The 27585-nt window shown below is 43.2% G+C and overlaps 1 protein-coding gene across 4 annotated transcripts in view; it reads left to right on the forward strand.

The window, feature by feature from the left end:
- The first annotated feature begins 1042 nt into the window (after positions 1–1042).
- Raf1 (Raf-1 proto-oncogene, serine/threonine kinase) overlaps positions 1043–27585 on the forward strand; it is a 47829-nt gene continuing 21286 nt past the window's right edge. For 2 of the 4 annotated variants that reach the window (XM_045133651.1, XM_004651587.3), the window contains exon 1: positions 25980–26056. In XM_045133651.1, coding sequence (XP_044989586.1) covers positions 25980–26056 — 77 coding nt within the window. Of the gene's footprint in view, positions 1393–25827; positions 26057–27585 lie in introns of those variants that run through there. The other 2 variants (XM_045133650.1, XM_004651586.2) reach the window with 2 other exon arrangements.

Here is a 27585-nt window from a genome sequence, read left to right on the forward strand (position 1 = left end):
TATCTTCTTATTATTTTTGGGTTTTCAAGCTAGGGTCTCACCTAGCCCGAGCTGACCTAGAATTCACTATGTAGTCGCAGAGTGGCTTCGAACTCATGGCAGTCCTATCTCTGCCTCCTAAATGCTGGGATTAAAAGCATGCGCCACCGTGCCCGGCTTTTGGATCTTTTTATATTTGTGTGTGTGTGTGCGCGCGCGCGCGCACGTGCGCGCAGACATAGGTACACGGGCTCGCTAGGGTGTCTGTCTTTATGTGGATGGTTGGGGAACTGAGCCTAGGTCTGCAGGCTTTTGCAATCCTTAGCCGCGGATCCATCTCCCCATCTCCCACCTCCACAGTTCTCAGGTAGTGCGGGTTGGCCTCGAATTCGCTTAGTGGCTGAGGTTGACCTTGAACTTCTGACCCTCCTGCCCTCCATCTCTCACGTGCTGGGATTGCAGGCGCGCCCCACCACGCTGGACTGACTTGCTACTCTGAGGGAAGAAAACGCATCCTCTAACAACAGTTGAGGAAATTGAGGCTCGATAAGGTGTAAGAGCTTTTTCACATGACTGTCAAACCCCAGAGCGCAGGGATTCCCGCCGAAGGTCAGCTCCGAGGAGGACGCGCCCGATGCAGGACCCCGTGCCTTGGGTCCACTGCCCGTCAGGTCATCTGAAGTCTTGCGAGGCTGGCGGCAGACAGTCCCTTTTCCTTTTAGGACTCAAGGCCCCTCGGGGGCGGCCGGACTGCGGTTCTTATCAAATTACCGTTCGCCTCTCCGCGGAGCCTGTCATTCCGTGCAGTCCCAGCCTCCGCCCGCTCGGTCTCCACTTAGGTTTTTTTTTTGGGGGGGGGGTTGTAAAATGGCGGCCGCGAGGCCACGCCCACCCTAGGGGGCGGGGCCTGTCTCCAGGCAAGAGCGATGGATTCCTGAGCCGAGCTTTGGAAGCCGTGTGTGCCTAGTCCGTAAGAGCTGTCGCCCGAGCCGGGAGCCAGCGGCGCCGCAGGTCGGGAGGAGGAGCGCCGAGTGGGAGGGCTCGCTCGTCGGGGGCCGCCCGAGAGCGTTCTTCTCTTCACGGGCGCTGGGGCCGCCATCTTAGATGGCGGGAGTCACAGGAGAGCGAGCTTGAGGCGGCGGGAAGGCTTCCGTGCCGCCCTCCCCGGGGCCTTCCCCTCCCCTCCTCCCTCCCTCCTTCCCTCCTCCCCCACCCCCAGCCAGGACGGGCCCAGCTGGCCGGGCTTTGGGGCGTGTGCCCTGGGGCGCGGAGCTCTAGTGCAGCGATGCGGGGTCTCCCTGAGGCCCGGTCCCCTGGGCTGGGGACGCGCCGAATGTGACCGCCTCCGCTTCCCTCGCGGAGTCGACGCCGTTCGCAGCACGACGGGACGCGGAGGCCGCCCGGCGCCCTCAGGTCAGGCTCACAGGCCCCGGGAGGTGGATGCCCGGAAAACCGGGCGGCCGAGTGCACGACTGGCTTCTTTTTTTTTTGTTGTTGTTGTTCGCGGCGGTGCCGACCGAGCGGCCCCGCGGCTGCCGGGCGGAGGGTCCTCCCCTCCGCGGCCAGGCCGCTGTCACCCGCGGCGGCGGGCGGCGGGCGGCGGGCGGGCGGGACGGCTTCTCTCCTGGGTCCCCGGTGTCATGGCCGGCCAGCCAGTTTTTCCTACATACCTACTCGAATTTCCTTGTGTTTTCGCGGAAACGTGCCAGCGCCACTCCGGTGCCTAGTGCGCATTCCTCCTTTCCTTTTGGTGGTGGTGGGGGTTAATGGGGAAAAATTTTAAAATAAAAAATTTGCCCAGAACTGCCCCGCGCCTGTGTTGTCACCGGAATGGGCTCATTCCTTCCCCCCGCTGTGGTTGCAGAGTGGGGGGACCCGGGCTTGCACCTCTTTCGTCGTCGTCCTCTGGGTTCCTGGGCCAGTGACACTTTTATTTATTTATTTATTTTTAATGGGAGAGGAGAAGGATGGAGAAAGAAACGGGGTCAGTACCCCGTTAACAATACACGGAGGAATCCCTCGCCTTTTGGTTTTGGGGACTGCGTTTCCTAAGGATGCTTGAAACTGGAGCACTTGGCCTCGGGATGCTTTGGAATCCAGCGCCAAGCTGGCTTTTGTGTGACGTGGGAGAAGCCGCCTGGACGCCTCGGTGCTTCTGCAGCTGCCCGAGGCTCTGCAGCACCAGCCGATGCCCATAGAGAGGTGTCTGTGGACGTCTCGGGAGGCGAGGCAGCTGTATTCATTCATTGTTCTCTTTCCAGGGCGCCCGGGGTGTGCCTCCGGGTTTTCATTCTCCGGTGGGAGCTACGATAGGCTCTTGCCTGTCTCCTTGACATGTCACCGGGTTCTCGGGCACGTTCGCTGAGCCTTTCTGGCTGGCTGGCGCCCTGTGGGCTCAGTGGAAGAGTCTACCCTCGGTGTGCTCGCCTTGCAGGCTTGTGAAAACAATGCTTTGCGATAAGGGTTGACTTAGCAAGTGTTCTGGGAATTCAGAACAGCTAGCAAGGTTTGCTCGGACCCAGTTGACAAGCTTGTACATTGGACCGGGCACAGCCCTCCCCCCCCCCCCCCCCCCCCGCTCCCCTCTCGAGGTTCTTCGGCTTGTTTCTGGCCGGTTTGGAAAGATGGTAAAGTGTTGAGGCAAAACACAGGAGAAGGCATTTCCACGTTGGAGCAGCGTGCACAGTTGGAATGAATTTGGGGAGCAACTGGTATTTTGGGGTGCAGGAAGGAAACCGTGAGATATGAAAAGAGAAAAGTCGATAGTTGATTTAATTTGGATTTATTATGACTGAGGCAGAGTCTCACTTTAGCCCATAGTAACCAGGAACTCACTCTTGTAGCCCAGGCTGGCTTCCATTCCACTGTCATCTTTCTACCTCAGCCTCTTGAATGCTGGTTTTAAGGGCTAAAGGCGGGTGCCACCACACCCTGCTTAAGTCTTGCTGATTCTTAACTATTTTTTCCAAGGTAGGGTCTCACTCTAGTGCAGGCTGACCTGGAATTCACTGTGTAGTCTCAGGGAGGCCTCGAACTCACAGCAATCCTCCTACCTTTGCCTTCTGAGTGCTGGGATTAAAGGCGTGTGCTACCACTCTTGGCTCTTAACTGTTTTTTTTTTTTTTTTTTGGTTTTTGTTTCCCCTTATACTATTGAAGCTGGTAGAATTGAAGATTGTTAAACGTAGCTAACTTTTTTTTTGAGACAAGTGTTTCATATAAAATACTTTGTGCTTACTTAATAGTGAATGAACTCAACCCATATTTCTAGAATCATCTCACAAATGATTCTTATAAAGTTAAACCTGTTCACAAAAATGTTGATTTTAAAAAAATATTTATTTGAGAGAGAGAGAGAGAATGTTTGTGCCAGGGCCTCTAGTCACTGCAAATGAGCTACAGGCGTATGTGCCACCTTGTGCAGCTGGCCTTATGTGGGTACTGGGGAATCGAACCTGGATCCATAGGCTTTGCTGGCAAGCACCTTAACCACTAAGCCAACTCTCCAGCCCAAATATTCATTTAAAAAAAAATAAATACAGTACCCTCTACTTATTTTGAATTTAAATTTTTTTTGACAATTTAAACCATGTTTCCTAGGCATATAGAAATTGGTAGGTTATATAAAATATTTGAAAAAGTGTAGAATTTAAGTGAACATTTTATTTTTTGTACACTGTTTCTTTGAATTGATTCGCCAGATTTCAAGTCTGTTATAAAGTGTAGCCCTACAAGCATTTTTCTAAAACGGCTATTGTGATGAATGCTTATACTAAAGTGATTACAAGGATTTAAAGACTTCATTTGGCAGTTCCTAAATCATTTAGATTGTGATTGTATACCACTGAAGACCATTTAGATTCCTTTGACTTTGTTTTTACCCTTTATCACTTCAAGGCCTAAGTAAGCTGTTTAAGATCCAACAGAAACATTGGACCCAGTTTAACACTGGATACTTGGAAAAATAAACCTGTTACTGTTTCTGTTTTAAAAGCTTATCTTTTAGTTATGTGGTGTTTGTGATTATGAACTGAAGTAGGATTGCTTAGTTTTGTTAAGGTCATGTCAGTAGTTAAAAAGATGTGTGTCTGCTTTTGAAGAAGAAGGCTCCACTGAAAGGCATTTGAACATACTGTAAGGAATTATTAGGCTTACCAGAAAAACTGAGAAGCATATTAAGCTGTCCAATTATGACAAAAAAGTCAAAAATGAAGAATGGTATTGTATTACAACTGCTTTTTAGCTTAAAATATGCTGTCTTGTTTGCTGTAAAGATTAAACAACAACATCATACCTTTTAGAGGTTAAAATTAACATTTGCAGAAGCACAGATGTATTTTTAAAATGAAAAGTGTTACTAGTAATTTCAAATTGCTATTTTAGGAAATGTTAGTAAATATATGATTCTTCTACATTTAAATTTCAGATAAAATTTCGTTAGTAACCTACTGCCTAAAAATACAAAAATAGTACATGAGGGAATACTTTTGTTTGCATGTTAGAAACATAATAGGTCATATGTAATAATCCTGATCTTGGGAGGAGCTTGTCAGCATACTTTAATGTTGACTTGCAGAAGAGAATTTTAAATATGGTCTTTAAAGACAGACAGTGAACTAATGTAACAGTGACGGTTGTGTGTGGGGGGGGTATGAAACCACAAAATCAAGCTTTGACTTGAAAAGACTTTTTTTTTTTTTTTTTCAAGGTAGGGGTCTTGCTCTATCCCAGGCTGACCTGGAATTCACTATGTAGTTTCAGGGTGGCCTCGAGCTCATGGCGATCCTCCTACCTCTGCCTCCTGAGTGCTGGGATTGAAGGTATGTGCCCCCATGCCCTGCAAAAGCCTTTTTTAAAAAGGTTGTGCTGATCATGAAAGTATTTTTTTTTTCCAAAACCGCTATTAGAAAGTTGCTCACCTTGATTAAATTAATTGAACAATCAGGAAAATGAGGTTCTTTTATATTCATTTATTTGCAAGCAGAGAGAGAGAGAGAGAGAGAGAGAGAGAGAGAGAGGGAGGGGGGAGGGAGAAGGAGAGAATGGGCCCATCAGGGCTTCCAAGCACTGCAAATGAACTCCATATGCATGTACCAGTTGAACCTGGGTCCTTTGGCTTTGCTGGCAAGCACCTTAACTGCTAAGTCATCTCTCCAGCTCAAGTATTGGGTTGTTTTAGAGGTTGTTTAGGTCTTTTAGTTTTTAGTATGTGCGTATGAATGTTATAATTGTTCATCTGACAGAATACTAGATATTTGTGTCATAATTCAGCTGATACTTCTGATATAGAACTTTTTGTCTGTAAGTCTCATGATGATAATGTTTAGATATTTTATTCTCGCCTTAAAAGTTGTGTGTAAAGGCTCCTTAATTACATATTAAAGTTTTTCACTTTTCAGTTTTACAATTTTTTAGTTATTCTGGTACTCCTTTTCTTCCAGGATTACTTATATAGTTCTCAGTGATTTTATTTCGTTAAATTTTTAAGTCCGGGTTTCAGTATGTAGCCTCGAATTTGGAATTACAAGTGAGCTCTACCATTACACTGAACATTTTAGTGGTTAACTTCAGGTCTGTTTGCCTCTTGAAATTACTCCCAGAATCTCAGTTTAACCAAGGAAACAGTCAAGTGAGTGTTGTTTCTTTGTTATTTGTTTGGCTTACGTATTTGAAGTTTCCTTGGTAAATTTCTCACAAAGTATGTTAATTGGCATTACATCCCAGTTAGTGTCTATAGCATTAAACTACTTGATACATAAGATTAATTTTAGACCAGATGCTAAAGGATTTTACTGGTTGGAGATTAACAATCCTAAAGCTATTTTAGAATTTGTAAAATCCTTATGATTTAGAGATTGTTTACATATTTGGTTAATGAATAAGAAGCAGCAGGTGAAGGGAACCCTGTGGTTCCTGTACTGACTTCTTTTTCTTTCTTTTCTTTGTTTTTGGTTTTTCTGAGGTAGGGTCTCTAGTCCAGGCTGACCTGGAATTCACTATGTAGTCTCAGGGTGGCCTCAAACTCTTGGTGATCCTCCTACCTCTGCCTCCATAGTAAGTGTTGGGATTAAAGGAGTGTGCCACCACACTGTTCTTTTTCTGACTGTTGGATTTAAATGCAGGAGAAGCACTTCTTAGCTTTATTTATTTACTTACTTACTTACTTACTTTTGGTCTTTTGAAATAGGGTCTCACAAGCTCAGGCTGACATGGAATTCACTCTGTATTCTCAGGGTGGCCTTGAACTCATGGCGATTCTCCTTCCTCTGTCCTCTGAGCACTGAGATTAAAGGCATGCACCACCACACCTGGCTTTTTTTTTTTTTAATATTTTTATTCATCCATTTGCAAGGACAGAGAGAATATGAGACAGAATGGGTGCACCAGGGCCTCTAGTCATTGCAAAAGATCTCCAGATGCATATACTACTTTGTGAGTCTGGCTTTACATGGGTACTGGGGAATTGAAGCTGGGTTGTTAGGCTTTGCAGGCAAATGCCTTACCTTTTGAGAGCCATCTCTCCAGCCCTTCTTGCAGCTTTTTTCCCCCAAATATTTTTTTTTATTTATTTGACAGAAAGAGAGAGAGAATGGGTTTGCCAGGGCCTCCAGCATCTGCAAATGAACTCTAGACACATGCGCCACCTTGTGCATCTGGCTAACGTGGGTCCTAGGGAATCAAATCTGGATCCTTTAGCTTTGCAGGCAAACACCTTAACCGCTAATCCATCCCTCTAGCCTTCTTGCAGTTTTTATAAAACACATTTATTTATGAGTAACAGGGTATGAGGAAAGGCTTGCCAGGGCTTCTTGCCAATGTGGATTAACAGATGCGTGCACCACTTTGTGCTTCTGGCTTATGTGGATACAAAGGGAATCGAACCCAGGCTTTCAGATTTTTTCAAGGTAGGGTCTCACTCTAGCTCAGGCTGACCTAGAATTCACTCTGTAGTCTCAGGGTGGCCTTGGACTCTACCTCTGCCTCCCGAGTACTGGGATTAAAGGCATGCTCCACCACGCCTGCTTTCTTAGTCACTTTTTTGACAGCACAGTGCCTTGCTGAATATAAAGTGTTAAATAATTATGGTATTGAATTTTTTTTTCTCAAGGTAGGGCTCTAGCCCAGGCTGACCTGGATTCATAGCAATCCTCCTACCTCTGCCTCCCAAGTGCTGGGCTTTACACCAGGCTGAAATTTTTTTGTATAGTCATTTTACATTTTGATGGGAATAAGTTCTTTTAAAGGTATGGTGTGTTTTACCCGTGTTTCTACATCTCCATTGTCAAGGTTATGATTTAATTATAGCAAAAAGATACTAAGAAAGGGGGAAATCCACATGGATAAAGTCCAGGAAAACTAGTCATGTGTCTTCAAGGGTCTTCTCCCCAGTATCTCCAGTTTTTAAAACTTTGTTTGCTTCTACAAACTTTAGCTGAATGAATACAGATTCATAGGTTAATCACTTGTGTATTTGCTTTAGTTTTTTTTTTTGTTGTTGTTGTTGTTTTTTTTTTTTTTTTTTTTTGGAGACTAGGGACTTGCTATGTAGCCCTGGATGATCTAGAGCTTTTGGTAGGCCTTGAACTTGAAGAATTCTTCCACTTGAGTGCAGGGATTTAGAGGTGTGCTCTACCACACTTGGCTTGGAGTTTATTTCTTACCACAGCCCTTACCCTCTAACTTCCTCTTATATACACATGCAGTGGTTACGGTAAAGAGGATAAACATTCAGAACTTTGCAACTTAAAACTTGTGGTAGGAGCTACCTTTTGCTTCCCTTCCTGTTGGTCATTATCTGTAGAGTGCTTTGGCTTCTCTTTTCTAGTTCTTTGAAGTCACTGGCTCCTGAAGGTTGGCTTGTGCAGTGCTTGCCATGCTAATTATTTCCTACTGCATTTTAGACATGGAGGAAGATTTTAACTGGAGACCTGTGGTGGGATTAAAGGTGTGTGCCACCACATCCAGTTGGGAGTGACCTTTTTTTAAAAAAAAAAATTATTGACAACTTCCATAATTGTAAAGAATATCCCATGGTAATACCCTCCCTCCCCCTCTCATTCAGTCTCTTTTTTATTTTGATGTCATCATCTTTTCCTCCTATTATGATGGTCTTGTGTAGGTAGTGTCAGGCACTGTGAGGTCATGGATATCCAGGTCATTTTGGGTCTGGAGGAGCCTGTTGTAAGAAGTCCTACCTTTCCTTTGGCTCTTACATTCTTTCCACCACTTCTTCTGCAGTGGACCCTGAGCCTTGGAAGGTGTGATAGAGATATCAGTGGTGAGCACTCTTCTGTCATGGAAGAGACCTTTTTTTTTGGTTTTGTTTTTGAAGTAGGGTCTCACTCTAGCTCAGGCTGACCTGGAATTTACTATGTAGTCTCAGGGTGGCCTTGAACTAACTGAGATCCTCCTACCTCTGCCTCCCAAGTGCTGAGATTAAAGGCGTACACTGCCATGCTCGGCTCGTTCTTTCTTTCTTTTTTGAGGTAGGGTCTCACTCTAGTCCAGGCTGACTGGTAACTCTGGAGTCTCAGAATGGCCTCGAACTCACAGTGCTTCTCCTCCTACTTCTGCCTCCCAAGTGCTGGGATTAAAGGCATGTGATATTATGCCCAGCTACTATTATTTGTCGTTTTAATTCCTATCCTTCTTCCTATACCCTGACCATTTCCCCCCAATTCCCCTCCCTCCTGTATTTGTCTTTCTTCTGTATAAAAAGGCACAGCTTCTTACACTGTGGGCTGTGATTCCATAGTGTTGTGTAACTGAATATGGGGGTTGTGAAAAATTTGGCAACAGTAAAGGGCTTCTGAACCCACAATGTCCAAAAATTAATAAATCTGATAATCACAGGTGTTTCTGGCAATGACTGTCCATGATGCACTATGTGATTTCACTGTACATGCTATCAGGTCATACAACAATACATGCTGCCTGAAACACCTCAGCTCATACTGGAAGCTATATTGTATGTTGTGCACTGCAGTGTTTTTGCTGTACATACAGTTCTCTGCTCTTACAGAAACATAACAGTGGAAACCAAAAGAGTTTTAATATTTTCCTATCATCATGTAAGTATCAAATTAGTCCTCAACATGAAAGTATCAAATTAGTGTATCTTTGGATTGATTGTGTTAGAATGTTAGATTTTTTTTTTTTTTAATAGAATGTTAGATTTAAATCTAGCTGTAATGTGGCTGGGAGATGGTTCATATGTTGCACTAGTATGAGGATACTAAGTTCAGATCCTCAGCATGCATATAAAAGCCAGTGCATGCCTATAATTCCAGTACTTGAGAGACAGGCTGGAGGATCCTTATGGTTATCTGGCTGACTAGTCTAGCTAAGTTACCAAGCTTCAGGATCATCAGTGGGAGACCCTATCTCAAAAAAAAAAAAAATTAAAGTGGGGAACAATGAATTGCTGTATGAGCTGCTAACAAGCTTCATGAGAAATTGTTGATAAGAGCTGAAGAAGTAGCTTAGCAGTTAAGTGCATGCTAGCAAAGCCAAAGGACCCAGGTTTGATTCTCCAGTACCTATATAAAGCCAGATGCACAAGGTGGCTCATGTGACTGGAGTTTGTTTGCAGTGGCTAAAGTCCCTGGTGTGTCCATTCTCTCTATCTCCTCCTCCCAATAAAAGAAATTGTTAATGAATTTTGGTTTTGGATTAGAGCAAAATTTCGCAGAGTTTCTGAAATGATCTAAAACAGGTGTTGCAGTCAGGTTCTCATTGCTGGCAGAAAACACCTGTCCAAGAACAGCTTGTGGTGGGGGGGAAAGGGTTTATTTTGGCTTATAGACTTCAGGGGAAACTCCGTGATGGCAGGGGAAAACGATGGCATGAACAGAGGGTGGACCTCATCTCCTGGCCAACATCAGATGGACAACAGAAACTGGCAAGGGGAAACTGGCTATGACACCCATAAACCTGCTCCCAGCAATAACACTGCCTTCAGGAGGCTTTAATTCCCAAATTGCCATCAGCTGGGGACCTAGCATTCAGAACATCAAAGTTTATAGGGGATACCTGAATCAAATCACCACAGTAGGTGTGCCTTTTTTCCCCCTCCTCCTTTGAGGTAGGGTCTCACTCTAGCTATGACTATGTAGTCTCAGGGTGGCTTGAACTCACAGCGCTTGTCCTACCTCAGCCCCTTGAGTGCTGGGATTAAAGGCATGCAACACCATGCCTGGCGCTTCCCTTTCCTTCCCCCTCTTTCTCTTTCCCTCCCCGCCCTTTTTAAAATTTTATCTTCTTTTTTTCTTTTTCTTTTTGGTTTTTCGAGGTATGGTCTCACTTTAGCCCAGAGCTGACCTGCAGTTCACTATGTAGTCTCAGGGTGGCCTCGAACTCATGGTGATCCTCCTACCTCTGCCTCCTGAGTGCTGGCATTAAAGGTGTGCGCCACCACACCCTGCTTGCTTTTTGTTTCTGGAGGGAATTGTTACTGTTTTTAAGACAAAGCTCACTTTGTATCATAGACTGTCTTCCAGTTCATAGCAATCCTCTTGCCTTCAGACCCCACGTGCTGAGATTCCAGGTGTATGCCACTACATCTGGCCATTTTTTGCTCTAAGCTTTTTTGTTTTTGTTTTTTTGAAGTAGGTTCTTGCTCTAGCCCAGGCGGACCTGAAATTTGCTATGTAGTCTCAGACTACAGCCACTGTGAGGTCATGAATACACCTCCTCTTCATTTCCAGAAGGCAGTATTTCAAAGTATTCTTCCCCATCCTCTGGCTCTTAAATTCTTTTTGCTCCCTCTTTTGCAGTGTTTTCTGGGCCTTGAGTGATGTAGAGATGTCCTATTTAGTGCTGAACGCTGAACAACCACTCCACAATAATTTTATTTTATTTTTTTGATTTTTTGAGGTAGGGCTCACTTTAGCCCAGGCTGACCTGGATCTCACTCTGTACTTCCAGGCTGGCCTTTAACTCACAGCATCCTCTTTCTTCTGCCTCACGAGAGTACTGAGAGTAAAGGCAGGCACCACCACACCTGGCCTTCTCACTATTTTTTTTAAATACACTTTACTTATTTATTTGAAAGAGAGAAAGAGGCAGAGAGAGAAAGAGAAGGAGAGAATGGGCATGCCAGGGCCTCTGGCCTCTGCAAACGAACTCCAGATGTATGCACCCCCTTGTGCATCTGGCTTATGTGGGTCCTGAAGAATTGAACCGGGATCCTTTGGCTTTGCAGGTAAACACCTTAACCGCTAAGCCATCTCTTCAGCTTCTTCTCACTATTTTGATGAGTTGTGAATCTCACTGTATCACTGCCAACTTCACAAAGAAGCTTATTTCACCATAGGTGAGAACAGCAATGACCTGTGGGTTTATTTAGAGGTTAATTTGATGGAAACGCTTGTAGCTTCCACACTGAGGACCTATGAAATTCCCAGGTGTTTTTTTTTTTTTTTTTTTGTATTTGCTTTTTGAGGTAAGGTCTTGCTCTAGTCCAGGCTGACCTGGAACTCACTATATAGTCTCAGGGTGGCCTACCTCTGCCTCCCAAGTGCTGGGATTAAAGGCGTGAATTTTTTGTTTTTTTGAGGTAGGGTTTCATTCTAGTTCAGGCTGACCTGGAATTCACTTTGTAGTCTCAGGGTGGCCTTGAACTCACTGTGATCCTCCTACCTCTGCTTCCTGAGTACTGGGATTAAAGGTGTGTGCCACCATGCCTGGCTTCATTCCCAGGTTTTTAAAAAGACATTTTTATTTGTTTATTTGAGGGAGAGAATGGGCACACCAGGGCCTCTAACCACTGCAAATGAACTCCAGATGAATACACCAACTTGTGCATGTGCTTTTATGTGGGTACTGGGGACCTGAACCTGGGTCCTTAGGCTTCACATGCAAGTACCTTAACCACTGATCCAGCTCTCCAGTCTAGGTTTTTTGTTTGTTTGTTTGTTTTTATTTATTTATTTGAGAGCGGAAGACAAGAGAGAGAGAATGGGCACACCAGGGCCTCCAGCCACTGCAAACGAACACCAGATACATGTACCACCTTGTGCATCTGGCTTACGTGGGTCCTGGGGAATTGAGCCTCGAACCAGGGTCCTTAGGCTTCACAGGCAAGCGCTTAACCTCTAAGCCATCTCTCCAGCCCCAGCCTAGGTTTTGACTAGGTTTTCTTTTTTGGTTTTTCAAGGTAGGGTCTCACTCTGACCCAGGATGACTTGGAGTTAATTATGTAGTTTCATTGAGTAGTTTTTTTTTTTTTTTTAAATGTTTGTATTTATTTACTTACAAGCAGAGAGAGGAGAGAGAGAATGACAAGGAATGGGTACGCCACAGCCTTTTGCCACTGCAAATGAACTCCAGATGTATGTGCCATTTTGTATCTGGCTTTATGTGGGCACTGGTGAGAACTAGTCAGGCATTGCATGTAAGTACCTTGAACTGCTGAACCAACTTTCCACCCCTTGACAAAGTTTTTAGTACCAGGTATGAATTCTGCAGAGTGTACCTCAGATCTCATCAGAGAGCAGTTGGTTATCCTTATAACGTTCATGCCACTATTCAACATTGGGCACATTTTTGACTAGATTTCTAGTACCAGGTATTCCCTCCTGTGGAGCAGGCCTCCAGTCCAATCAGAGCAGTTGGTTTCCCCCATAACAGACGTGACACTATTGTACCAGTTGGCACATTTGGCCTGGGCTGGCTAGCCTTAAGGCTTGCAGGATCTACTGCAGTTTAACTCTGTTGATGACCTGTCTTTCCTGTGCTGCTTAGCTTTTTCCAGTGTTCTGATAGCTAGTCAACAGGGAGGAGATTTCCAGCTCTGTTCCAGCTTGATTTCTCAGTGACCTACATATCTGTGTGCATGCATTCCCTCTCCTTAACCCTGCCTTCTCCTCCCTTTCTCAAAGCCTCTTTGTAGCTTCCTGGCTTCTACTACTGACTTTTACTGCAGCTCACATACAAATCTAAACATTTGTAGCCACCTGGCTATCTATCTATCTTATCTATTTATTTATTTTTCATTTATTTATTAGAGAGAGAGAGGAGAGAGGAAGCAGCATATAGAGAATGTGCATGTCAGGGCCTCCAGCCACTGCAAACAACTTCAGATGCATGCGTCCCCTTGAGCATCTGGCTTACGTGGGTCCTGGGGAGATGAACCTGAGTCATTTGACTTTGTAGGCAGATGCCTTAATTGCTAAGCCATCTCTCCAACCCCCCCCCCTCTCTTTTTTTTTAAATAAGAGAGAGCGAATTGGTCTATCTGGGCCTCCAGCTACTGCAGTTGAACTCGTGCGCCACCTTGTGCACATGCGTCACCTTGTACATCTGGCTTATGTGGGTTCTGGGGAGTTGAACCTGGATTCTCAGGCTTTGCAGGCAAGTGCCCTAACTGCTAAACCAACTCTTTAGCCCTCTGATTTCTTTTACTTCATTTACTTTCCCTTTTCCTTCTTTTCTTTCTTAATATTGGGTCATCACACCCAGCTTGATTTCTTAGTATAAACACTTCAAGCTATAAATTTCCCATAGATTTTGGTATGTTGTGTGTTCACTGACATTTGAGTCTGTATGTTTTTTTGATTTACACCATGACCCATTTTAGTATATTGTTCAGTTTCCTTGAGTTTGAGTATGATCTGTAGTCTTTCTTGCTGTTGATTTGTAGTCTCATCCCATTGTGATTAGATAGAGTACAAGGAATTATTTCAATTTTCCTGTATTTGTTAAGATTTGCTTTGTGTTCTAATATATGATCTATTGTAGAGAAAGCCCTACTGCTGCTGAGAAGAGCTGTATTCTGCAGCATTTAGATAGGATGTTCTGTAGATGTCCATTTGCTCTATGATGTCATTTAATCTAGATGTTTCTTGTTTATTTTTTGCTGAGATGACCTTTCATTTGGTGAGAGCAGGGTCTTGGAGTCACCCACTAAAATTGTGCTTGGGGTTATCTGTGACCTTATGTCTAATAGTGTTTGTTTAATGAAATTGGGAACAGCCATGTTTGGTGCATACATATTTAGAATTGTAATGTCCTCTTGTTGGATTGTTCCTTTAGTCAATATAAAGTGATCTTTTGTTTATTTATTATTATTATTAGTAGTAGTAACAACATATTTTGTATGGATACATCATGTGTTGGTACCATCTTTTCCCTTGTCCTTGTTCCCATTCTGCTGGGGACCCTTCTCAGTGGGGTTACAAGTATTCCCTTTGGGGTTGTGGGTTATGCATTGTGGGATCAGCAGTCAGTTATTTTTTGGGGGGAGGGAATGCCTCTGGGCATGATGTCTCAACCTGTGGCTCTTAGAATCTTTCCACCCTATCTTCCACAAAATTCCCTGAGCCATGTTGGATATGTTTTAAGTCTACTTCAGTGATGAGCTCTTACGAGCCCCTGGATCTTTGCTTCGGTAGGTGTTGAATATCCCCAGGGACTGTAAAATGACCTTTATTCTTTCTCTCTAATGGTTTGAAGTTTATTCTGTCACATATTAGAATAGCAATACCCGCTTGTTTCCTAGGCCAATTTGTTTGCAATATCATTTTCCATTCTTTAACCCTAATGTTGTGTCTGTCCCAGCACTAAGGCAGAAGGATCATGAGTTCAAGCCCAACCTGGCTTATATAGTAAGACCCTGTTTCAACCAATTAAATTTTTTTTCAAAAGATTTAAAATGAAAATCATGAAAAACTTAATTTTGTGGTAAGAATTAAAAATGAAATTGGTAGCTGGGCGTGGTGGCGCATACCTTTAATACCAGCAGAGGTAGGAGGATTGCTCTGAGTTCAAGGCCACCCTAAGACTACATAGTGAATTCCAGGTCAGCCTGGGCTACAGTGAGATCCTACCTCGAAAAACTTTAAAAAAAAAAAAGGGCTGGAGAGATGGCTTAGTGGATAAGCACTTGCCTGTGAAGCCTAAGGACCCTGGTTTGAGGCTCGATTCCCTAGGACCCATGTAAGCCAGATGCATCTGGAGTTTGCAGTGGCTGGAAGCCCTGGCACGCCCATTCTCTCTCTTTCTCTCTGCCTCTATTTCTCTCTGTAGCTCTCAAATAAATAAATAAAAATTTAAAAAAATGAAATTGGTCTAGATGATTTACTGCAGAAATGATTGCTGTATCATAATTATTTCTAACAACTCATTTTAAACTTGAATTTTAAAATTTGTTAATATTTATGAAACACTAAAATCTGATTTCAAAACTTGGGCAGTCCCTGCTTGCTAACTTTTTTTAGAAGGGTAAGTGGCACATTCTTCCTGTGAGTGCATACTGGCCAGTCATCTGATGAAGTTACCAGAAATGGAGCAATAAGGAAACAAAAGATTGACACATACTACCTTGTAGTGCATGAGAAAGCCCTTTTCCACTGCTTGGGAAATTGTAGCATAACCCTTTTGCAAACTAGAGGCATGTTGTTTTGTTTTTTTCTAAGTTTTCAACATAGAGTTTTGCTCTAGCCTAGGCTGACCTGGAATTCACTATGTGTCTCAGGGTGGCTTCGAACTCACAGCAATCCTTCTCCCTCTGCTTCCTGAGTGCTGGGATTAAGGGCATGTGCCACCATGCCTGGCTTCAGTCTACTTTTTAATCATTTGATTTGTCAAAAAGATACTTAAGTATTAGGAAATTTCTTCCCCTTCATTTCTCCTACACTTTCCTTTCTACTTACTTTCTTTCTCCCCTCTCTTTTCTATAGAGAGAGTCTTTTTATGTAGCCCTGGATGGTTTTGAACTCTAGATCTTTCTACCTCTGCCTTCCAGTGTTCTTGAAATTATAGTGTGAATCACCAGCCGGGTATGGTGGTGTGTGACTTTAAATCTAGCGAGTGCTAGAAACAGAGGAAGGAGGATCGATGTGAGTTCAAGGCCACCCCGAGACTACATAGTGAGTTCCAGGTCAGCCTGGGTTAGAGTGAGACCTTACCTCAAATACCCCCCCCCCCACACACACTTACACACAAAGATAACAGCATGCCTAGCTAGTATATTTTGGGTGATTAATTGGTAAACTAAACTCATATACTGTAGGTACAGGTTTCATGTATTGGTACTCAGGAAGCTGAGGCTAGAGTATTGTGAGTTCAAGGCCAGACCTAGGACTCATAGTGAAACAGACCCTGTCCTAAAACCAAACAAAACTAAACAAAAAACGAGGGCTAGACTTGATGGCTCACGCCTTTAATCCCAGCACTCTGGAGGCTAAAGTAGAGGATTGCTTGAGTTCGAGGCCACCCTGAGACTACAGAGAGAATTCCAGATCATCCTGAGCCTACCTCGAGAAACCAAAAGCAGCAACTACAACAAAAAAAACCACCAATTCCTTCCTCCAAAGTGTCAGCCACTGTGAGATTATGAACATCTAGGCCACTTTGTATCTGGAAGATAGTCTTTCCACCACCTCTTCTGCAATGGTCTCTGAGTGTTGGAGGGTGTGATAGAGATGTCTCTTTTAGTGCTGAACACTTCTCAGCACTTTCATTTTTATTTTTATTTTTATTTTATTTTTTTGAGGTAAGGTCTCATTCTAGTCCAGGCTGACCTGGAATTCACTATGTAGTCTCAGGCTGGCCTGGAATTTACGGTGTGACTCCTACCTCAGCCTTTCCAGTGCTGGGATTAAAGACATGTACCCACTAGGCCCAACTGGCACTTTCAGTTTTGAGTCACCCCAGTGGTCACTACCATCTGAAAAAAGAAGCTTCTCTAACCAAAAATGAGAGTAGCATTATTATATGGGCATAACCATAAGTATTTAGAGTGCAGTTTGGTGGGTTTAATATATCCATTTAGCCAGACAATAGTAGTAGACTCTTAGGGCTTGTGACCTCCCAAGCCATAGACATTTCATAGGGTTTTCAGCGCCAGACAGGAATTCTGTGGACAAGGCCTCAAGTCTAATGAGAGTCTTGAGTTGAGACAGTTTGGTTTCCCGTATAACAGACATGCCACCATTGTACAAGTTGGCAATTTGGCCTGGCTATCAAGATATAACCATTACTGGATAACACCATTGATGATTCCCCCCCATCCCCCACCCCAAAGGCTGCCTAGGTCTTTCCAATATCCTGATGGCTATCAGGGAGGAGTTTTCAGCTCACCCGTTTGGTCTTTTGGCCTGGTTGGCCAAACATGAGGCTTGCAGTGTCCACTGTTTTCACCATTGATGACTTCTGTCTCCCATAGGGCTTCGTGCAGTACATACAGCTTTTTCCAGCTTTCTTTCTCTACAGGGAGGAGGTTTTCAGCTCAGCTCCAGCTTGATTTCTCAGTAACGTTGCAGCCCAGGCATGTGGAGTCTTCAGCAATAGGATGTTACCATTTATTTCTGATGGGAAGTCAAGAGCCTTGGCAATAGCCTGTAATATTTTGGGGGTGTCAGGGATCTCCCTAGTCAACAACTCACTGGAAGGATCCCATCCCTGGCACTGAAATTTTTCTACTAACAGTCTATGGCTTCTGGGTGTTTTTATGTATTATTATTTCTTCTTCAGATAGGGTCTCATGTATTCCAGGTTGGCCTCCAAGTTGCTACTTTAGCCAAAGATGACCTTCAAATTATGGTTCTCCTTTATTTTCCAAGTGCTGGGATTATAGGTGTGCCCCACCAAGACTGGATTTGCACACAAATTTTAAATTTAGATGTTGGCCTTCTGCGCTTATTCCCTCTATATATCTGCCTCCACACTTTCTCTTTCAAATAAATTGCATTTGCCTAGAGTTCATGACATCTAAATTAAAAAAAATATTTTATTTATTTATTTATTTGCAAAAGGGAGAGAGAGAGAGAGAGAGAGAGAGAGAAAGAAAGAAAGAAAGAAAAGAAAGGAAAGGAAGGAAGGAAGGAAGGGCATGCCAAGGTCTCTAGCAGCTGGAAATACAGTGGCTGTATTTAAACCATGCTAGATGTAGACTTTTAAATTCTTGTTACCAGTTATTCATTTTCTTCCTGCTTTCAAACTAAGGAGAACTCTAGACAACCAGATAATATTATAGTGAATTCTAACTCTAGGGCAGCACCCAGTTATTTTGATGTATAGGAATTCTTTTGTCTTGACTAACTTTTAGAGTTAATGAGTCATGGTTTATAGTTCAGCATTCCTCTAATTACATGGGGATTTCATTTTACATAACCTATATTTACTACCACCTCCGCAGAAAAAAATTTGAGAATGAGGAAGATAAAAACAATGACAATGCATGATGTTTGCACATGAACACCCATGATGACCTAGCAGAGATGCAGAATCTTCATTGTCCATTTGCTGATGATTATGTTAGCTGCATGAATAAAACTTTATATTTGATATGTCCTCTGTATCATTTAATGAATGGATAAAAAGGGCCAAGTTAGAAGATGCATTCGGAAAAAGATCTCTGTAAGACAGTAAATTTAAAAATTCAAATGGCTATTGATATATAAGGTATGTTATATATTTCCTTCACATACAGATCTTTTTGTTTGTTGTTTTTTCAAGGTGAAGTCTCTCTCTAGTCCAGGCCGACCTGGAATTCACTATGTAGTCTTAGGGTGGCCTTGAACTCATGGTGGTCATCCTATCTCTGCCTTCCAAGTGCTGGGATTAAAGGGGTGCGCCACTACGCTGAGCTCACATACAGACCTTAGACATTTTTTTGTTTTTATTTAAAAATTTTTAAATTTTATTCTTAATTTAAAAAAAATTTTAAATTTCTTTTGTTTGTTTTGAGGCAAGGTTTCGCTCTAGTTCAGGCTGACTTTGAACTCTTGGTGATCCTCCTGCCTCTGCCTCCTCAGTGCTGGGATTAAAAGCTTGCACCACCACATAAAAAATATATATGCTTATATATATGGTCCAGGTTGACCTGGAATTCACTATGTAGTCGCAGAGTGGCCTCAAACTCGCGACAATCCTACCTCTGCCTCCCAAGTGTTGGGATTAAAGGTGTGCACCACCACGCCTGGCTTTATTTTGCTTAATAAATTGTTTTTATTTATCTATTTGAGATAGAAAGAGGCAGATAGAGAAAGGGCACACCAGGGCCTCTAGCCACTGCAAATGAACTCCAAAGGCATGTGCCAACTTGTGCATCTGGTTTACGTGAGTACTGAGGAATTGAACCTAGGTCCTTTGGTTTTGTAGGCAAGCACCTTAACCACTAAGCCATCTCTCAAGCTGAATTTTTATTTTTATTTTTTTGGTTTTTTTGAGGTAGGGTCCCACTCTAGCCCAGGCTGACCTGGAATTTACTGTGTAATCTCAGGGTGGCCTGGAACTCACAGTGATCCACCTACTTCTGCCTCCCAAGTATTGGGATTAAAGGCGTGTGTACCATGCCTGGCTTTACTTTTTTTTTTTTTTTAATATTTTTTGTTCATTTTTATTTATTTATTTGAGATTGACAGAGAGAGAGGGAGAGAGAGAGACAGACAGATAGAGAGAGAATGGGTGCGCCAAGGCTTCCAGCCACTGCAAACGAACTCCAGACGCGTGTGCCCCCTTGCGCATCTGGCTAACGTGGGTCCTGGGGAATTGAGCCTTGAACCGGGGTCCTTAGGCTTCACAGGCAATCGCTTAACCGCTAAGCCATCTCTCCAGCCCAGGCTTTATTTTATTTTTAAAGTTTTTTAGGTACTCACTTTGTAGTCCCCAGGTTGTCCTTGAACTCACAGGGATCCTTCTGCCTCTGAGTACTGGGATTAAACAATAGTAATAACAAAAAACTACTTATTTATTTATTTATTTATTTATTTATTTATTTATTTATCTGAGAGGCGGGGGGAGGAGAGAATGGGTACACCAGAACCTCTAATTGCTGCAAACAAACTCCAGACACGTGTGCCACCTTGTGCATTTGGCTTATGTAGGTCTAGAGGAAACTACCTTGGATCCTTTGGCTTTGCAGGCAAGCTCCTTAACCACAAAGCCATGTCTCCAATTTCCCCCACCCCCTTTTTGTAGCTGCCACTGTACTCAAACCTGTTATATAGCTGAGGATGACCGTGAATCCCGTGATTCTCCTGCCTCCTCCCAAGTGCTAGTACTGAAGACATGCACCTCCATACTCTGCTTGATTTTGAACTTCATTTTTTCTTCATCTAAGAAGAAGGTAAATAGTAGGTTGTGGTGGTATATATCTTTTTTTTTAAAAAAAATTATTAACAACTTCCATGATTATAAAAAATATCCCATGGTCATACCCTCCCTCCCCCCACTTTCCCCTTTGAAACTCCATCCTCCATCATATCTCGTTCCCCATCTCAATCAGTCTCTCTCTTTTTTTAATGTCATGATCTTTTCCTCTTATGATGTTCTTGCCTAGGTAGTGTCTGGCAATGTGAGGTCATGGATATCCAGGCCATTTTGTGTCTGGGGGGAGCCCATTGTAAGGAGTCTTACCCTTCCTTTGGCTCTTACATTCTTTACGCCACCTCTTCCTCATTAGACCCTGAGCCTTGGAAGGTGTGATAGAGATGTTACAGTACTGAGCACTACGGTCACTTCTTTCCAGTACCATGATGCCTTCTGAGTCATCCCAAGGTTACTGCCATCTGAAAAGAGAAGATTTGTGGTGGTACATATCTTTAATCCCAGCCCTCAGGAGGCAGAGGTAGGATTACTGTGAGTTCGAGGTCAGCCTCAAACTAGAATGAGTTCCTGGTCAGCCTGGGGCTAGAGTGAGACACCTTACCTGAAAAAACAAAAAGGAAAAAAAGGAGATAAGAATAATTTCAGCTGGGCATGGTGGTGCACGCCTTTAATCCCAGCACTTGGAAGGCAGAGGTAGGAGGATTGCTGTGAGTTGCGGCCACCCTGAGAATACAGAGGTAATTCCAGGTCAGCCTGGACTAGTGTGAGACCCTACTTTGAAAAACCAAAAAATAAAAAAAATCTGATTCTTTAATTATTGTAATTTCTGTATGTTTTTGGGCTGTGCTTAGCTATTTATGAGTATGCTGAGGAATCAAACCCAAGTAGTACCAGGCACCTCATGCCTATGTAGAAAGTGTTCTTTTTAAGCTATTTCTCCCGCCCCCTACCTTCACCCCCCCCCGCCCTTTTCTTTTGTACTAGATTATACTTGGGGTACTTGTATGCTAGGCAAGTGCTCTGCCCTTGAGCTGTATCCCTAACACTTATTCTAAATTTTTTTTTCCTGATTTATTTTTATTAGAGGGGGAGGGAGAGTGAGAATGGGTGTGCCAGAACTTCTAGCCACTACAAATGAACTCCAGACTCATGCACCACCATGTGCATCTGGCTTATGTGGTACCTGGAGAATCGAACCTGGGTCCTTAGGCTTCGCAGGCAATCATCTTAACGGCTAAGTCATCTCTCCAGCCCTTACATTTTAAAATTAAGTTTAAACTATGGATGCATCAAGTGTTGACATTCCTATCCCCACCCCCATTCCATTGAGGGTCCTTCTTAGTGGGATTGCTGATACGCACCATGGAGTTGTGGGTTGAGTTGTGATAGCAGCAGTCAGCTATTGTGGGGAGGGCACCTAACACTTTTTTTTTTTTTTTTTTTTTTTGGTTTGTTTGAAGTAGGGTCTCACTCTAGCCCAGGCTGACCTGAAATTCACTATGTAGTCTCAGGGTGGCCTTGAACTCACAGCGATCCTCCTACCTCTGCCTCCCGAGTGCTGGGATTAAAAAGGCTTGTGCCACTATGCCCGGTCCAAACTACCACTTTTTTAAAAATGACTTTTTTTTTTTTTTTGGTGGTTTGAGTCATGGTCTCATGTAGTCCATGCTAGGTAGCCTCAAACTTGTAGCCGAGGATAACCTTGAACTTCTAATCCTCTTGCCTATGGCTCCCAAGGATTGTGATTACTGAAATATACCCCCACAACCAGTTTTATGCAGTGCTGGGTACTGAAACCAGGGGTCTATGCTTGCTGGGTATAATCACTTTACCAGCTGGACCACCTTGCCAGCCCTTATTTGTTTGATAAACTGTTATATGACTTTAGTCGACTGCCTGTCAACAGTTATTCTGGGCCAGTTCTGCAGTTTCTCGATTGTTGTTAGTCTTTTAGGGCTGGGTGTAGCTTTGTAGTATACTGTTGTGGTTTATAAATGACTAGTGGCACTGATGGTTTTTCTTAGAACTTGTCCTAATGACTCCATTTATTATTCAGGAAATAGATTTTAGGAACTTAACTATCTGCTTAGCAGTTTTGTTGTTGTTTTTTCAAGGTAGGTTCTTGCTGTAGCCAATTAACACTTTCTCTGGATTCTCTTGCCATACAGAAGTCACCATGGCTTCTGTTTATTTTATTTTATTTTATTTTTTTGAGGCAAGCCTAACAGACTGCCCCTCCCCTATTTGGGAGAGGGAGGGAGGGAGGGAAGAAGGGAGGGCTGGCCCTGCAGAGCCTTCAGCCACTGCAGTTGAACTCCAAGACATGTGTGCCACCTTGTGCTCATGTGCGACCTTGCGTCACCTTTTTAGGTCTTTAAATATATATATATTTGGGGGCCAGATAGATGGCTCAGTGATTAAGGCGCTTGCAGGCAAAGCCTAATCACCCAGGTTTGATTTCTCCAATAGCCATGTAAGGGCAGATGCACAAAGAGATCTGGTGTTCTTTTGCAGTGGCTGGAGGCCCTGGCATGCCCATTCTCTTGGTTTGTCTCTCTTTCTGTTTGCAAATAAATAAAAATATTTAATATATATATTTGTATTATTTGCAAGCAAGGAGAGAGAGAATGGATGCACCAGGGCCTCTTGCTATGGCAAATGAACTCTAGATGCATGTGCCATTTGTACATCTGGCTTTCCATGGGTTCTGGGGAATCGAACCTGGGCCTACAGGTTTTGTAAGCAAGTGCTTTTAACCACTGAGACATCCCCCTAGTCTTCCTCTTTAGGTCTTAATGATAGTTTATGTGCTCCCTTAAAACCTTTATATGGAAGGAACAGATTCTGGTTTTTTGGGGGTTAGGGTGGGTTTTGAAGTAGGGTTCCACTGTAGCTCAGGCTTACGTGGAATCTACTATGTAGTCTAAGGTTGGCCTCAAAATCACAGCAATCCTTCTACCTCTGCCTTCTGAGCTGGGGTTAAAGATGTGTGCCACCTGGCCCTGCTAGATTATGTTTTAAACTAGCTTAACTATGATAGTGAGCCTTTAGGTTGGACCATAGGGCTTGGGGTAGGAGATTGAAGGGTTTATGAGGAGGGATGGGACCTAAAACTAAAGTTCAGAAATAGCCTGCATGCAGTTACTGAAGATCTGACTTTTTTTTTTTCTGTTTTGAGACAAAGTCTCACTATATAGCATGGGGTGACCTGATCACTGTTCAGTCCTTCTGCCCTGGTAGCAGCTCCTTGCTTGGTCTTACAATAGATTCATTGTGCTATAAATTCATATATCATATGCATTTTTTATTATGGCTTTGACAAAATAACTGACAGAGCAAGATTGAGAAAAGGTTTATACTGCCTGAAAGTTTCAGAGAGTCTTAAAACCATCATGGGAGGGAAGGATAATGGAATTCATGACAGTGAGTATATGTTCACATAATGGTGGATCAGGAAGCAGAGACAGCAGGCTGGAACAGGGCCTTCAAAGGCCCTCCTTTAGTGACCTACTTCTACTGTCCAAGCTCTACCACCTAAGGCTCCATATCTTTCTAAGTAGCCACTAGGGATATGGGGGTTTGGGATTTTAGTCTGCCATAACTACAGTGAATTTTAACATATTTTTATTTCTCCAAAAAGAAACTCCTGGGGCTGAGGAGATGGCTTAGCAGGTAAGAGAGCTTGCTGACCAAGCATGAGGATCTGAGTTTCAGTCCCAGCATGTAGGAGGCAGAGGTAAGAGGACTGTGTGAGTTCGAGGCCAGCCTGAGACTACATAGTGATTCCAGGTCAGCCTGGGCTAGAGTAAGACCCTACCTTGAAAAACAAACAAACAAAGCTGATATGGCTGTGTTTTCTTATAAGCCAGCACTAAGAGGACCAGAGACCAGGAAGATCACTGGTGTTCCCTAGTAAGCCAGTCTAACCAAAAAATGGGGAGCTTCAGGTTCAATGACAGATTCTGTTGCAGAAATAGGGTGGAAGAACGATAGAGAGGTATCCTTGATATATTCTTCTGTCTTCTGCTTGTGTGCACACAGGTGCGTAACACATACAAGGAATGAAACTCCTTAGCTTCCCACCCTACCTCCAGAACTAGGTAATCACTAATATTCCTCTTATTTTTTTTTCTCCCCTTTGAGATAGGATCTTGCTCTAGCTCAGGCTGACCTGATATTCACTATGTATTCTCATGATGGCCTTGGACCCATGGCGATCCTCCTACCTCTGCCTCCTGAGTGCTGGGATTAAAGGCATGTGCCACCACACCTGGCTTTTTTCAAAACCTTCTCTTTTCCTTTTCTTACAGGATCTGGATGGCCTCACACTTAATAGCCTCAAATTGTCCTCTTGCCTCAGCTTCCTGAGTAGTAGTTACTATAGGCATAAAAATCTTCCTGTCTCTACCAATTTGCATGCTTTTGGGCTTTTATATGAAGGGAATCATATAATATGCAAACTTTCTCATAGTACAGGTTTTTTTGTTTTTTTTGTTTTTGAGGTAAGGTCTCACTCTGGTTCAGGCTGACCTGGAATTCACTATGTATTCTCAGAGTGGCCTCAAACTCACAGCAATCCTACCTCTGCCTCCCGAGGGCTGGGATTAAAGGTAGGCACTACCATGCCCAGTGTATAGTGCTTTTAAGATGTACCCATCTTTTAGCATCATTACATACTTTACTACAGTTTGTCTTCTGCTACTTTTCTTTTTTTCTTGCATGTATGTATGTGTGTGGCATGTATGGTAGCTGACTTAAGGACCATTGTCTCTGGGCATTGCTAAGTTTTTAAGTCTAAGACAGTCTCTGACTCACTGTCATTGTGTGACTAGCTGTGGACACTCATAGCAGTTATTTTGTTGGGTTTAGTGACTGTCTCTTTTTGCTTATGGTTATTAGCTTTGTTTTTGCACTCAAACTCTGAATGTTATAGTGGAGAATTCATAGACTTTGAACAGATGTGGAATTTAGTTATTTTCCATATTCCCTGGGGTTCTTGGGCAAGTAGGATGATTTTTCTGATTTAAAGAGAAAGAGTAGATTTGGAAAAGGATTAAAAACTTTTGGGGTCCTTATATAATTTAAATGAGATTTTATATATAATATATATTAAATAGATATACATACATATATATCTACGACTCATTCTAGAAATAAAAGTTTTCTTCTTTTTCTCTTGGAGGCAGATTTCTCCCTCAATGTAATTCTCATAGTCCAAAAATGCATTGTACACAACCAGAGGTTAACATACTTAATATACAATACTCAGTAAGAGAAATACTTAAAACAGTATTAGATGGGCTGCAGAGATAGCTTAGTGGTTAAGCGCTTGCCTGTGAAGCCTAGGGAGCCCAGCTTGAGGCTCGATTCCCCAGGACCCACGTTAGCCAGATGCACAAGGTGGGGGTGCATGCGTCTGGTGTCTGCAGTGGCTGGAGGCCCTGGTGCGCCCATTCTCTCTCTGCCTCCTTCTCTCTCTGTCTGGCGCTCTCAAATAAATAAATAAAAATAAACAACAAAAGTGTTAGATAAGAAGTCAAGAGAAGACTGGGCCAATATTCTAGGTTGGCTTATAAACTGGTGCTATTACCCCTGATAACTCTTCAGACTTATGGTCTCAGTTTCCCTTTTTTGATTTGTCTATGAATGGAGAGTGAGTATAGTCATGGAAATACGCTAAAACAGTTCTTTTTTCCTGTTCATAAATTATTAACACCATTATTGTCACTACTGCTCTTTATATTGTGTTTCTGGATTAAGTGCTTTTGTTCTAGAATTATAATTTTTTGTTTTCCAGGTTTATTGTTTAAACTGCATCAATGGAGCACATACAGGGAGCTTGGAAGACGATCAGCAATGGTTTTGGGCTCAAAGACACGGTGTTTGATGGTTCCAGCTGCATCTCCCCAACAATTGTTCAGCAGTTTGGTTACCAGCGCCGGGCCTCAGATGATGGCAAACTCACAGATTCCTCCAAGACAAACAACACTATTCGTGTTTTCTTGCCAAATAAGCAGAGAACGGTGGTATGTGAACCTTCCTCTTAGGAAATGGACCTGCTCTTCTGTCTGTAGAAAGCATGATTTGTGGCCGGGTGTGGTGGTTCACGTCTTTAATCCCAGCACTTGGGAGGCAGAGGTAGGAGGATCAACATGAGTTCAAGGCCACCCTAAGATACATAGTGAATTCTAGGTCAGCCTGAGCTACAGTGAAACCCTACCTTGGGGAAAAAAAGAAAAAAAAAAGCATGATTTGGTTTGTTTATTTTATAGTCTGGCCAAATTTTGTTGTCCCTTAGGGTCTTTGTGAGTTGATTTTTCTAAGTGCAGATTTTATTTCATTTTACTATTATTCCTTCCACATCCCCACTCTGTCTCACCTCTCTACCTTCCTTCTGTTAACACTGAGCACAAGAATGGCTTTCTTCCTCTTCATCCAAACAAATAGGACATTTAAAAATATTTTTATTTATTTGAGAGAGAGAGAGAATATGAATGAAAGAATAAGCATACCAGGGCCTCCTCCCATTGTAAACAAACTCCAGACATGTGTCACTTACTGTATTTGGCTTTATGTGAGTACTGGGGAATTGAACCCAGACCATCAAGTTTGCAAGCAAGTACCTTTAACCACTGTGCCATCTCTGCAGCCAGTCTCAAATAGGACGGTTCAAAAAAAATTATTGTTTGCTGGGTGAGGTGGCACATGCCTTTAATCCCAGCACTTGGGAGGCAGAGGTAGTAAGGTCACTGAGTTCAAGGCCAGCCTGAGACTATATAGTGAATTCCAGATCAGCCTGGGCTTGAATGAGTGTCTTATTTGGTGTCTAAGATAGACTTTTCCCTCCCTCCTTGGCCTTTTATGTGTGTGTGTACCATTGTGCATGTAGGTGTATGCATGTGTGTGTGGAGGTGAGAAGTCAACCTTGAGTGTCTTCCCTTAGGTGCTATTATCTTTTTATAAAATATTTTAAAAATTTATTTGCCAGCAGTGAGAGAGAGAGGGGTAGAGATAGAAGAGAGGCAGACAGAAAATGGGCACACTAGGGCTTCTAGCCACTGCAAATGAACTCCAGATGCATGTGCCTGTTGTGCATCTGGCTTACATGGGTCCTGGGGGAATTGAACCGGGGTCCTTTGGCTTCGCAGGCAAACGCCTTAAGCACTAAGCCATATCTCCAGCCCCTGTAAAATATTTTAAATTTTTATTTATTTATTTATTTATTTGCAAGCAGAGAGAGATAGAACAGATACAGAGAGGATGGGCATGCCAGGGCCTCCAGCCACTGCAAATGAACTCTGGATACATGTGCAGCCTTGTACATCTGGCATTATATGGGTGCTGGGAAATTGAACTTGGGTCCTTACACTGTGTATGCAAGCGCTTTAACTGTTGAGCCATCTCTCCATCACCCAAAAGGAGGTTTTTAAAGTTTTTAGTTTTAAAATTTATTTGAGACAGAGGTAAGGGGGAGGTATGGAGGGAAAGAAAGAGCGGGCAACCCAGGGCCTCTAGACACTGCAAACAAACTCCAACACATGTGCTACCATGTGCA

The sequence above is a fragment of the Jaculus jaculus genome, chromosome 14 (assembly GCF_020740685.1).
Source record: "Jaculus jaculus isolate mJacJac1 chromosome 14, mJacJac1.mat.Y.cur, whole genome shotgun sequence".
Lineage (NCBI taxonomy): Eukaryota > Metazoa > Chordata > Mammalia > Rodentia > Dipodidae > Jaculus > Jaculus jaculus.